Source organism: Netta rufina (assembly GCF_964035555.1).
Source record: "Netta rufina genome assembly, chromosome: 1".
Classification (NCBI taxonomy): domain Eukaryota; kingdom Metazoa; phylum Chordata; class Aves; order Anseriformes; family Anatidae; genus Netta; species Netta rufina.
In genome coordinates this window covers 146,725,070-146,738,473 of record NC_140123.1, presented here as the reverse complement: position 1 = coordinate 146,738,473, position 13,404 = coordinate 146,725,070, and the positions used below count along the sequence as shown (strand labels likewise).

The window sequence follows — 13,404 nt, the reverse complement described above, 5'->3', positions numbered from 1 at the left end:
TTGCATGACATCTTCAGAGTAACCATGTGTGAATCCTTAAAACTCAACCCTGAATTGATCACATTCTTGTTCCTTAGGCAATTTTTTTTCCTGTTAGTTTAACCCTCAGTACAGGAGAAGAAGACACTGAGGTTTGTTTGTTTCTTGTGACTATTGGAAAATGTGCTTAAAGAAAAACTGAAATTCACTTAGAACTTCTAAGTACTGCTTGGTCTTTCCAGCTTCAGATAGTTTGCACGTGTCCATGCACTGGAAGGATAGTCTGAGAAAGCTTGGTCAGATACCCTTAAATCAGTTAAAACAGACACACCACTTCCCCTTTACTTACCATCCATAGAATAGATCCAGACAACTGTTCAAATTGATGAGATCCACTCCATCGTGATTTCACTGTAGCTAGACCAAAGTCACCTATTTTTACTGTGAGGTCTTCATGAAGAAAAATATCTAAGTGGGAAATGTTAAGGGAAAACAAACAGTACTGGTTCTGTCCTCCAAGAACAATAAACAGCTAAAAACTTGCAACTTTAAACATAACAGTTTTAACCATTCACTACCGTTAAAGAAATGTATATAATACAGGTTCTTAGCAGCCAGCATGATGAATTATGGTACTGTAGGGTTACATATTTAATGACCAGGCCAGTGCTGAACAGCCTACAGCCCAGGTGACTTTCTTGAGATGCCAAGTACTCAACCACTAGAAGCTGAATACACTCCACGAGTGAAATGGAAAAATCTTTCATTACAATGATGTGAAATTCTTTGTTAAACTGCAACAAAATGCACTATGTTATTGGAATCACAGCAATAGACATAGTAAGTATTCATTACTTTTCTACTGATTATATAACGCCTTCTCAACCAAATTTCAATTCAACAAATAATCACCCATGAAGAGGTTTTCACTTCAATAAGGTCATTTCTGGCAGGAAAAACAAAACAAAACTAGTAATAATAAAAAAAAGAAAAAAGAATGCTGTCATATTCCAGAATCACATCTCTAGGAAAGGATACTATTACTCTTGAGGTCTCTGTGGATGATTGACTTGGCATGCAAATAACTGAAAAGGAACATCATAGATTAGATGGGTTAGATGTTATTCCACTAATGAACAGCTCAAAGTTCATTGTATTACCAAAACACAAACTCTGTAGATATCCAAACTGCACACGTTTGTTAAAGCACTAAAACATCAGCAATCCATGAAAGATCTTGCAACAGTCACAGGAGAAAAGAAAAACAAAATAAAGCTTAGATTTCCACCACCAACCTGTTGTTACTGAAGAATAAAAGAGCAATTACATGTCAACTTCTGCTTTTCAGTTGCCTAAGTCAATATTCAGAATCAGAACTAAAGAATGTCAGTAATTTTTGACATGCCATTCAGTGCTGAAGGCTCTGCCTCCCAGCCTTGACGGTGACTATCAGGACACTTTGTGGGTAAGTCACAGCTTTAGGCTAGGTGTTTCCAAATCGTGGGACCTAAAAGTGTTTCCAAGTCTCTATGTGTATCCCATGACACAAGCTGACTGTTTTTTAGTGTGGGACTGGAAAAGAGATCCCCAGATTGCAGAATGGATAAATAGACTGCAGGGAGGTCAGAGGAGAGTACTTGCCCCACAGCATAGATATAGCCTAAATTAGGCAACAAAACTGTTTGTTTAATCTATTGGGCAACACGGCTCTTTGTTTAATCACTTAGAGTGGCACAAATCTGTGGAAAAGCCCCATTTTATGTTCCTGCCTTGAATCATGCTCAAAGAACAGTTTCTGTATCTCCACTACCTACAGAGGGAGCCTGGGGATATCAGCAGGCAAACAGAAGGCTGAGGCCAGTTGCTGCAAACATCTCCCCGCCTCTTGACTGAAAATATAATCGAATACTCAGTGGAAAAAGTGCACAATTAACTGCAATCATCATAGTGGTTTTCCAGCTGAAGGGTGATTTTTCTATCTTACATCAGTGTTCTGATTTTGACATACAATATTGGGCTAGTTTTGTAAATTCCAGTTCCCTCCATTGCTGTCAACGGGAGTAAGGATTACTTAACACATAGTCCTTAGAACAAAATAGTTATGTTTTCTTCAAACACTGAAACCTATTACTTTATTTAGAGAGCTACAACACTTACGAGAAATATAAAAGAAACTGCATTCTTTTCACTAACAGGGCTGTCTGCATTCTGGGTTATCTTACACAGTTCTGTACTTTCATTTGCAGGGTGTTTCTTTTTAAACTCTTACCCTAAGTCTATCTGCACTGTGAAGACCATAAAGCCTTGAACAGAAATCTTTTCTCACAAGATTAAAGATAATTACAGTGTGGTTAAACTTGCGTTCTGCTTTCAGAGACCATATTCCTTGATTATGTGTACTTCCCTATGTTCCAGAAAAAGACCATGAAGTCTATTTTACTGATCAAAATAATAAACTCTTCAAATACTTTGATTAAGGCAGGACTCTGGACTTGGCAAACTGACAGACAGCTAATCTAGTTTGCCAATGTCAGTCACAGTGTGAAAGAGGTACACAAACACTGTCACAATGCTCATTTGCAAAGAGATAATAAGAGACTTACTCCATGCCTTGTGCAGTCTGTCGTGCAATATCAATTAGTTTAATCATTTCAAATTTGGTCTCAATGATGTGTAGATGGTGATATAAACTTGACCCCTCACACCATTGGGTAACAATAGCCAACTGAGGCTTTGTTGAATAACCCATAAAAAGAAGGATATTCACATGCCGTGTTTTCCTGTTGGGGGAAAAAAAAAGTATATCAGGAGAAAATTGATGAGGGAAAATAAATAAATAAATAAACAGGCAGAACCAAATGCATCTTTCCAAACAGAAGGTCTTGGGTCAATCTCAGCTTCCCCTAGGATAATCCATTTCTAGATTCAACTAATTAATTATTACAGCCTATAACCTTTATTGTTGTATTAACATGGAACAGGTATTCTGGAGCAAGCATTGCTTTCTCTTGATTTTGCAAAAAAAAACAAAACAGCACAGGAATGCTCAGAAGATGTTATCACTAAGTCTACGAGGGACATTGATTGTTTGAAGGCAGGCCTGGTCTTGTGTAACCCTAGTCCAGCTATACATGTTGCTGCCCATCAAGTAGAAGGACATCCCAAATGAAATTCCAGTCTTGGTGACTTCCAGGAAATGCAACCTTTTCCTTCAGAAACTATCAACATGCTTCCTTGACAAGGCTTCATTTTTTTTAGTACTTTGATAAAAATCATTTACTCTCTGGAGCTAGCACATGAAAAATGATGGGAACAGGTATGAAAACTGTACCTCTGTAAAGTTACGATACTCTCTATGAACTTGTTTCCAAACAGTACTGGGATAGACTGGGGTTCACCACAGAGATTTGGTCACATTAAATCAAACCTCTTTCAAAGAAGAAGAAACTCTAGACATAAAAACTTCTCAAAGCATAATCCCAAGGTTATCTCAGCAGATATCCCAGTAGAATCAAGGCCTCGAAGAGTCTACTGATACATTGTAAAATCTGAAAGATTCTCCTAATTCCCCAGGAAGTCAATCACATTCTTAGTGTCATCAAACGGACATGAAGAAGAACTAGATTCCACCAAACATACCAACTACAGATCACAAAGATGAGGCACCTAAGCATTCTGGAGTCTTTCTTAGGTTTCCCAGAGGCTGAGGAAAAAGCAATCTTCCTTCTACACAGCTCAGTATTGAAGGCAGCCTTCTCACTGCTTGAAGAAACCTAACAGACCAAGCTTAAAACCTGTGGCAACTTCTTAAATCTGTATGCTGTGCTGTTTTGTTGGCAGCTCTTTATATTTTCTTATATTAAAAAACTACCATGAGAGCCTTGACTGTGACCCTGTTTGTCCTCTCAGCAGTGCAGGCTACGACAGTTCTAGACTATAAAACTGTGCCCTTTTCAGGTGTGAGGATCTGTCAAGTGATACTGTGAGTAAACTGCTGAGTAAACAAAAATCATCAATTTCTTGCAAATCCTATCTCAAGGAAGTACTGATGAAGCATAATAGGAAAGGCATGATGATGGGTATATCTGGCCTGTCTGGGTCAAAAGACAGGACAATTGACCGCTTACTGTAAGTGCCAAAAGGATCAACAGAGAAGGGCTAGACTTCAGCCACAGGACTGCCAGGAGAAATCCGGACTAGGTATGAACTACAAGATTTTTGATGCTATGCTTTGGGTTCCACTATGTTCTGAACAGATATGCCACAAGGCCTCTACTTCCACAGCTATGGACTTAGGAGTTTCACCATGCACTTTATGGGGGACCATCCTCCAGCACAGGCACCCAGCTCAACACATCAATTTTCCAGAGCCAAGAAGTGTCTATTTTGTTTCATAAAACAGAATTATGGTTAAGATTGTAATTGGATGCTAGTGGTATTCCACCAGAAATACTGTATGGTGTCACGTTGATAGATCCTCTAGTGAGAACTGAACCCAAGACAAATACTTCATTTGAGAATGTACAAGCAGCAGACAGGAGAAAAGAAAATCAAGAAATGACTACGAAAAAAAACAAAAAACAAAAACCTTTTTTTTTTTTTGAGGAGTCAATGCTACTGGATAGAAACTACTGAACAATTGAAAACTTGGTCAGTAGTGTAGCTGGAAAACAGCAATTAGGTACACTCTCCTTCAATCTCAGAACGTGGATGAGAGCAAAGGTCCCACAAGTTCACCTATAAGCTTGACTGTCCTATGGGTACTACAACAGCAAAAAACAGTCTGTTTTGAGTGTTTGGTTATAGATATACTCAACATCAGTCTACATATGTTATTCAGTATATCTATACCCAGACAGAAGGTATGGATATATGAGAGAAGGACAAATTAGCAGTGGATACAAAATAAATGTTTTAAATGGGAAGTTATACTTTCTATCCCAATTATCATCATGAAGGAATATGACCAATGCAGTCTAATAGAAATATGAAACTCAATGATTACAGAAGCATAAATTTACACAAATGATTTTACGCCATTAAAAATATTCTTACCTGAGCACTCCTACTTCATTTTTGAAAGCCTGTAACTGTTGAGGTGTGGGTGCTGTAACATTCAACATTTTCACTGCCACATCACCTTTAAAACAAATATTTTAAATAAGTACCATTGACATAGATTCCACAATTAAGAAAATAATGTACAGAAAATCAGAAATATTGAGATTATCTATTTTCTAGCTTTAGTGAAATAAACCACTAAAATATTAATAGTAAATATTCTGTAAAAAGACATGGATATTTCAGTCTTTCTAGTAACTACATTTCATTGAGAAGAACACGCAAGAGTCAAGTTTCTAAACTGTTTGAAGTTCTAATATTACTTAACACAGGACTTTTGAAATTCAAAAAGTATTCACAGGTTACAGAATAGTTGAGGTTGGAAGGGACCTCTGGAGGCAATGTTGTTGAACCCAGTTGCTTAAGCAGGGCCACCTGGAACCTTTCACCCAAGGCCATGTCCAGACAGCTTTTGAGCATCTCCAAGGAGGAAGACTCCACAACCTCTCTGGGCAACCTGTTTCAGTGCTTGGTCACCTTCACTGTAAAGAAGTGATTCCTGATTATCAGACAGAGCCTCTTGTGTTTCACTTTGCGGCCATTACCATGCTCCATCCTCTTTCCACTCTCCCTTCAAGTATTTCTATATAGAGAGACAAGATCTCCCTCTGAGTCTTCTCTTCTCCAGGCTGCATCGCCCCAGCTCTCTCAGCCTTTCCTTATAGCAGAGATGCTCCAGCTGTTTAATCAACCTCAAGGTGCTTTGCTGGGGTCTCTCCCTGTCTCTCTTGTACTGGAGAGTTCAGACTCTGACCCAGCACTCCAGGTGTAGTCTCACCAGTGATGAGGTAGAGGGGAAGGATCACCTCCCTCAACCTCCTAGCAATGCTTCACCTAAAGCAGCCCAGGATACCATTAGCCTTCTTTGTGACAAGGCCAAATTGGTGGCTTATGTTTAACTTGGTGTCCAGCAGGACCCCCAGACCTTTTCCTGTAAAGCTGCTTTCCAGCTGGGAGGCCCCCAGCAGGCAATGTCATTTGCTTAAGAATAACTGTTTGCTGTGATGGCCACATACCATGCCACTTTCCTTTGTAGACTGTTCCAAATGATCCAGATCCTATCCTTTGTCCAACTGTGATCTGTCCATCTGGTATCTCCCAATCATCACTTGAATCCCGTCGACCAAGGGTTTTCTTTACATAAATGCACAAATAGTAAGAAAGAAAGTAAGTGCATTAAAGCCTGTGAAAATAGGTCCTTTACTTTAATAAATAAATTTTATAAACTAATAAATTATATACATTATAAATGTAAAGATATTATATAAATTAATAAATTTCTGATTTGATATCAGAATTTCATATAATTAAAATCCTAAAATATTTTTTTTCTCAAATGCTGCATTTGAGTTTTCAAGCTAGGCATATACTCTCAGCATACGGGTATACTAAATAATTTCTTGACATGAAATACTTGCCACAGATTTTGGGCAATGTTAAAATCAGTAAAAATTGAGATTTTTATTTTTACTAAAAGGAAAGTCTCATTTAGTTTTCGATTCCTATTCAGTCGCATGATTAAATTGTAAATTAAATAAATGCAGTAATTGTTATGTACTGTTATATTTGAGATTCATTAGAGAACTTTCACTGTTCATGAAACATGATGGGGAAAATTAAGCTGTTCTTTGAATGGAAACTGGCTTTATAACATAAAGCACGTCAAGACTTCTGGGTGCAATGGAGGAAAAGTGAATACAGTCAATGATTTAGATGATTTATATATCAGTCCCATGATTTCAATATTCCATTATCTATTGGCTTAAAGTCCTCAATAATTATAATACCTTCAAAATAATTCAGATGACTACGATGAAAGAAAAGTGAGAAGAACATGGATATGTAGTACTCCTATACTACGAATATACCATACTATGAGTGAAAATAGCTGATTTTTCTCTTACCATTCTATTTCTGTCTTCTGAGGATGAGGATGATTTCCTTTCTCGTTGGGGTCCTGGTGATTTCTGTAACGCTTTCACATTAGTGAGTGACCCAGGCAAAGAGGCAGGAGGTGTTGCAGACAAACCTGCAGTTGAACCTAAATTTCAGAAACAGAATCATTTTTATCTCTAAGAAGCCAACTTACAAGAATGTAGATACTAGGTGCGAGGATGTTTTTTAAGATGCAGTATCTCCAAACATCAATGTAAATGTTAAGAGGGAACAAACACATTCTTTGGAAATATTGTACTAATACTAGATTAGTGCTCAAGTCTTAGGTAACAGGAAGAGACAAGTCAAACATCCCTGTATCCCTGATAGTCCTCAGTCTCTTGGTCCTGAATTAGAGGGACAAAGTCTCTTTAACTAGAAAAAATATGTATGTTTGCTTTGAATTCCACCAGTTTCTTTGACAAGAGAAGTAGTAGCATTTTAGTTAGCAGTAGCTGCCTCTCAGATTTCTTGTAGCTAAGCTTTTTGGGACCCAATAAACAACTGAGATGCTGTACTTTGGAATCAAAATTGACTAAATGCAAAAAATTGAAATGGTTTCTAGCTGAGTCTCCAAGTGCCACCTCAAAACCATTTGGCTGTTTTAAAGCTATCTCTTTAGTAGGGAGCTCTTATTTAAAAATAAATATAAGACTGTAGAAAGGATTTCAAAGGAACAAATACTTTACTTAGCTATTTGAAACATATTCTATTAAGTACAAACTGGAACTGTACATCTCCAGCACATATGCTGTCTAAACAAGGCTATGTAGGAAAATGTCACTAACAGAGCTGTCTTTCAGAGCCCCAATGACTCTTTACAAATAGAACACTTTAACTAGACGCTGCTTTTTAAAATACACCATAGTTATTAGTAACAAGGTTATGCTGACCCTCCCGATGCAAAGGACATAAAATAGGGTCAACTGTTAATTAAGTTCATGCTGCTCTGCTAAACAATGCCCGTCATTGTACTGGACCTCCACCGTTCCAGGGCTTTCTCTTACATCAGTGGTGGAGGACAATACTCCTCCTCATGTTCCTTCAGAAGCCCCTTTCTTACCAAGAAAGTCTCCTAATGCCAACTTGAATTCAAAATCCACTTTGTAACTTTTGTAACTGGTGCTTGAGTTCAGCCACTGTGTGTGCTAATTTATCTCACTATCTGTATCCATCACTCCTTTTCCTCATTGAGCTCAAATCCATACATTTAAAAGTGGAAGAGCACGATAATGGCATACCAACACATCAAAAATGGGATACAGCGTCCATGAACTCTGTCCCATGTGGTAAAGCAACAATAATGCATAATTGGGCATCCTAACTACACTTACAAGCAGTTGGAAAACAGTGACCTAAAGGATGCATTTTTGTTCATATTTACTTTATGGTTCCTATACTGTTAAACTTTAGTACATTACTTGTCTGAAATCAAACATATGTCAAATTAAATCTATGATGCTTCCAGAACATGAGCTATTTTCCAAAATTTTACTGGCTTAGAGATTTTCTCTTTAAAATCAAAGCTGTACTTTAAGACGTTAAAGAAAACACATTCTGTTTTCTTTAGAAGTAACTGAAGTCTCCTACTTAAATTTTAATACCAAGATATAGAAACGCTAACACAATATCCGCCCTTCTGTGGAAATAGTTTCAGCACATGGTGCAACATGATAGTTAATCTGTTCGTAATAATTCCAGAGGGCTTATTTTCTAAGTTATTGGGAGTACTGTGAAATACTTCAGATAACGTTGGACTTAAGTTATTAGCTTGGGCTCTGAAGCTATATTTAACATATTCCATTCTGCAGTCAGTTTGCTTGTCTTCTTACATCTGTCTTCTTACAAAGATTTCTGGAACCATTTTATAAGTCATTTCATATGGTGAACTCCTCCTGATATATTCTGCAACAAAAGTCTTTGAAACAGCCAAGATGGTAGCATTTGAAAACCACACTACATGCACTTAACTACCCATATCTACATTTATACATATAGACAAAATATTTATATTTCATGCTATTACTTAGTACTTGGTTTCTCCAGCATATGAAATCCCATGTTTTTGGGGGGATTTTGTGCAATACAACAGATCCATTGACAGCTTTAGGCCTGAATTACCCCAGAGTCAATGACGTGAGAATGGACGACTATTACTTTATGCAGTTCAGGGCACAAACAAACACTGTTTCACTGGAAATTTACCAAATAAAAATTACATAGCCTAAACGATCCAGGGCCCCAAAGCGGTATCAATAAAACATTCTCAAAATGCAGTATTTGTTGAAAGTTGCCATGGCAGCTTGCCATGCTTGCAAACCTTGAGACCTGACAAGATATCAATGGAAATGTTTGTAATTCACATTTGATTTCCTAGATTATGTTTCAAAATAAAGATTATTAAACACAGAAACTGCTAAAGCACTGAACTGACTTAAACTGAACAGTCAAGGAAATTCTAAGTTAAGGACATCACGTTGTCTTTGAAATCACTTTAATGCAATCCAAAGACCTCTGTTTCGAAAAACTATGTCAAGGTCCATATAAAAACCTCAACTATGAAATTCCTTGCTTTAGAAGATTTAAGTCAGGCTTTGTTTATAGTCATTTCCAAGCGTGTAAAGGTGAAAGTGGGTATGTGTGGAAAGCACATTCAAAGCATTCCAGCCAGGCCAAGCAAAAAACAGAGGTGTTTTGATAAACTCACACACTTACATACACACGGTGTGAGGGTGAGGCACAAACAGCATCTGTGGTTTTACTTATTTTGTTTGGGTGAAAACAAGAAAGAAGAGCCCAACTACCTCTGAACACTGGGCCAGGCTCAAAATCAAACACTATTTCACTGGGGACAGAATGAAGGAGGGGACTGGGAGTCCGGGATTGGTATTTCCGAAGACAGCGCATCAGCTGGTTCAAAGGGGCTGTTAGAGAGAAAGAGACGGGCAGGCAGAGACAGAAAGACAGACACATAGAAGAAATGAAAGAAGTCATGGGAAATAACTAGGATGCTTTGACTCCTATTCATAGATCGCTTCTGTACTTTGAAGGACAAAAAGGTCAATTACTAAAAACACTGTTTCAGGAATGGGAATAGCCAATTGTTTTCAGATGCCAAGCAGACAGTTTATGATCAAAAGTTAAAACCAACATGATAGCACAACATTTAAATGCCGGACAAAATGGGCAAAACTGTGGAAAGCCACACCTATCGAGACATACAAAAATAGCCAAAACTGGAAACTTTAAATCAGTATGCTTGCAGACTAAAGGAAATTTCTTTAAAAAAAAGTGTTCTATTGCTGGCATAAGAAAAAACAGCTCCCTCAAATCCAAAGCAGGAGGTAGGTACCATCCTACAAACAAACATGTTTGGACGGGAGAAACAAAATTAGTGATAGTACACGGTACAAAACCTTGGGGATCGGGATGGAGTGCACTGAGATAATTCGGAATTTTCTTATGGCTGGAACAAGTTACAGTTACTAGTAGCTGGCTGTGTTAATAATCCAGAGTTAGAAAAAACTGTCATATGCCTACCCTACTTATTATTTCTTTATGATTTCTATATTACGATTATATTCATAGGAATAAATATGGCATGTAAGAAGCCCTTTCAGGACCTTGACAGCCAGTGAGAAAAGTGACTTAACAGGCCCATGTGTAACATTTCAAGAAAAATAAATCTATTTTCTGGCCTAATTGTCAATTGTGGCTGGGTGTTACTAAAGGAAACAGAGACCTGGCTTTAACTTAAGGTCCTAACAACTTGGTTCTGAGATTAGCACAGGCATGCAGTACAGCAAAGCAGCATCTTCAGCAGGGGTAGAGGGGGAGAAGAACCGGAGCACTTCATGCTGCTTTAGGATGCAGCAGTTTGTATGGAAAGTCCATCTACCGTGCTGATGGTCTTCAAAGACTGTTGTTTCCATGGGTGGAAAGGTGAACAACAGGTATAAAAATCTTTGAGAGAGGGTTTGGAAGTTGTAGCATATCTGTGTGCAGCCATGTGAGTGAATTAGTGTGTGGGTATGTGTGCGTGTGTGTCTGTGTGTGTCTGTGAAAATGAGAGTGCAAGATAATTTTAAAACTAAAAAACTAGGTAACACTTCAAAACTTTTTCTCCTTCCGTCTCCCCCACTCCCAGAATGACTGGCAAATGACTCGAACCTTTGTCAGACAAATACTAAGGTCATGGACAAGCAAATGCAAATTCATTTTTTATTCTAGTCATATTCTCATTTGTGCCTGTGTTTTATAGAAGGAAGTAGAACAAAGGGAAAGGACAGCAACCGTGTAATATAGCACTCTAGCTAGTTTAAACACTACTTACCTCCCTCTCCTCGTACACCCTGGTCTCTAATCAAGTCCTATAAATTAAAAAAAATAATAATAATTGTATTTAAGTATTATCACATTTATATTCCAGAATCAATTGAGAGTGATCAAACTGAGAATCCTTGACTTTATATGCTGGCCATGAAGTAGATTTTGTTTCCTATCCTGGCTTACTAACAGCAGTGACTCTGAAGAACTATATACAACAACCATTAAACTTTTTAAAATGATTTACTTTAAAAAAGCATCTCCCAGTAGTAAACTGAAATGCTCAGCCCTGAAAATAGATGCTGACATGAAAATATTGATTTAAACATGCAGTTATCCAAAATGCACAAAGAAATATTGAACCAAGCATTCTGGTTACAGTGTTTGCGACAAAATTGTCTGAACTGTCTTATCAGAAGCTGGGACATCAATTTCCTGTACTGAGGTAAGTCAGTCAAATGAGTTCTGCTTAGTTCTTGTCCCATAACGAGGCACCTGGTTTGCATACCCAGATGCACTCTGCTCTTTTCAGAAATGACTGACTGTGAAAGATTTCCTTCACTTGTAATCCACTGTTAACTGAGAGTACCTCTTATGGCATATCCAAACCATATGGAACCTACACTAATGATGTTCTTAACACAAGAAAATGTTAGTAGCTTCCCTCCAAAAGTTCATTTGCACCATCAAACCATTTTTTTAATGGTTACACAATCAGCTTATTCTTTTATACATTTGCACTGTTGCTGAAGATACTGGTCCTGACTCTCAGCTGCACCACTGCCATATTATCAAGTAGCAATTTTAAGCCACTTTCTTAAAACTCAGGTAACATTCCATCTTCTGCTCAGCTCACATGCAAAATAGATTTTGTGCCTTGACGCCCATGCAGACTCAAGACTGATCACCTGACAAATAATGAATTTCTAAAGACTGGACTCAAAGGTAAAATACGAGCTGTATACATCAGCAAAATTAGAAAGAGGCTGTTTTGACCAACATTTTGAAAGATCCTAGTTAGTCTTACTCTTAATATCAACTATTATTATTGTTACAATTCAGCATCCAACATTTTCAAAAAAATGGAAAACAAGTTAAGTGTAGCAGTTTCTGAACACTCCAAGAGAATACTTAGAACACAGGAGCCCAGAATATAGGGCTATATACTGGGCTCATGAAATCCTAAGCAACACTCAGTAAATCTGAACTCAGATAACTGCAATAATTTGATTTCATTCAATGCCAGGAACATCACTTCAATTGCAAATGCTAAAAAAACAAACAAAATAAAAACACACACACACACACACACACAAAACAAACAACAAAACCAACCAACCAACCAAAACCTATCCTGCACATAAATAAATGTGCTTATTTCATATAATAGTTTGCAAGAGTGGTTGCTGACTTTTATACTCTTAATGGCGTGGTACAGCTAGCAGTATAAGCCTTACAACTAATAAATAAAAAAAAAAGAGTAGTGGTTTGTGGTAAAATACTTCTTTGAACTCTTAAAAGGCAGCTTCTGCTTGTCGAGAATGGGTTATCTGTATTTATACAGCTCACAATAGCAACCACTTCTTTCCCGGGAATTATGAAGATTCTGACAGATGACCAAGGATTAGACTAGAGCTATAGTCCTCGTATATACAGATGATAAATTTAACACCCTGATATTCATAAGGGAAACATCAAATCTGTTTCTGATTGAAATTTTATTAATACTTACATCGATATTGACTGGCTCGATTGTATTGATGTGAACATTGGGAGCTGAAGAGGATCGGTCGCGTTGCCCAAACTGATTCCGATGGTCTTCATCTGCTGGTCGGAAGGGCTGTGGGATTGGAATGGATTTTGAAGGAGAAGGACTAGGGAGAATTGATGGTCTGAGAAACAAAGTCAAGGAAAAAGAGGATTTAGGTCTACAAATGGCTTCAAATACTGCATAGTGGGTGTGGTAAATCCTTTTCAACTATAATAATACATACATAAAAAACAGCTGGTCTAAAGGCCTGCATAAAAACAATTTATAATGAA

At 37.6% G+C, this 13,404-nt stretch overlaps 1 protein-coding gene across 2 annotated transcripts in view; it reads right to left on the bottom strand.

Annotated features, from left to right (window-relative positions):
* BRAF (B-Raf proto-oncogene, serine/threonine kinase) overlaps positions 1 to 13,404 on the bottom strand; it is a gene marked incomplete at both ends in the record, with an annotated part of 77,211 nt that overhangs the window by 13,489 nt on the left and 50,318 nt on the right. Inside the window, 9 exons of one of the 2 annotated variants that reach the window (XM_084283622.1) lie at positions 329 to 447; positions 1,018 to 1,064; positions 2,583 to 2,759; positions 5,035 to 5,119; positions 6,117 to 6,234; positions 7,005 to 7,141; positions 9,840 to 9,959; positions 11,369 to 11,405; positions 13,094 to 13,253. In XM_084283622.1, the coding sequence (XP_084139748.1) occupies positions 329 to 447; positions 1,018 to 1,064; positions 2,583 to 2,759; positions 5,035 to 5,119; positions 6,117 to 6,234; positions 7,005 to 7,141; positions 9,840 to 9,959; positions 11,369 to 11,405; positions 13,094 to 13,253 (1,000 nt within the window). The remainder of the gene's footprint in view (positions 1 to 328; positions 448 to 1,017; positions 1,065 to 2,582; positions 2,760 to 5,034; positions 5,120 to 6,116; positions 6,235 to 7,004; positions 7,142 to 9,839; positions 9,960 to 11,368; positions 11,406 to 13,093; positions 13,254 to 13,404) is intronic. The other variant, XM_084283621.1, reaches the window with a different exon arrangement.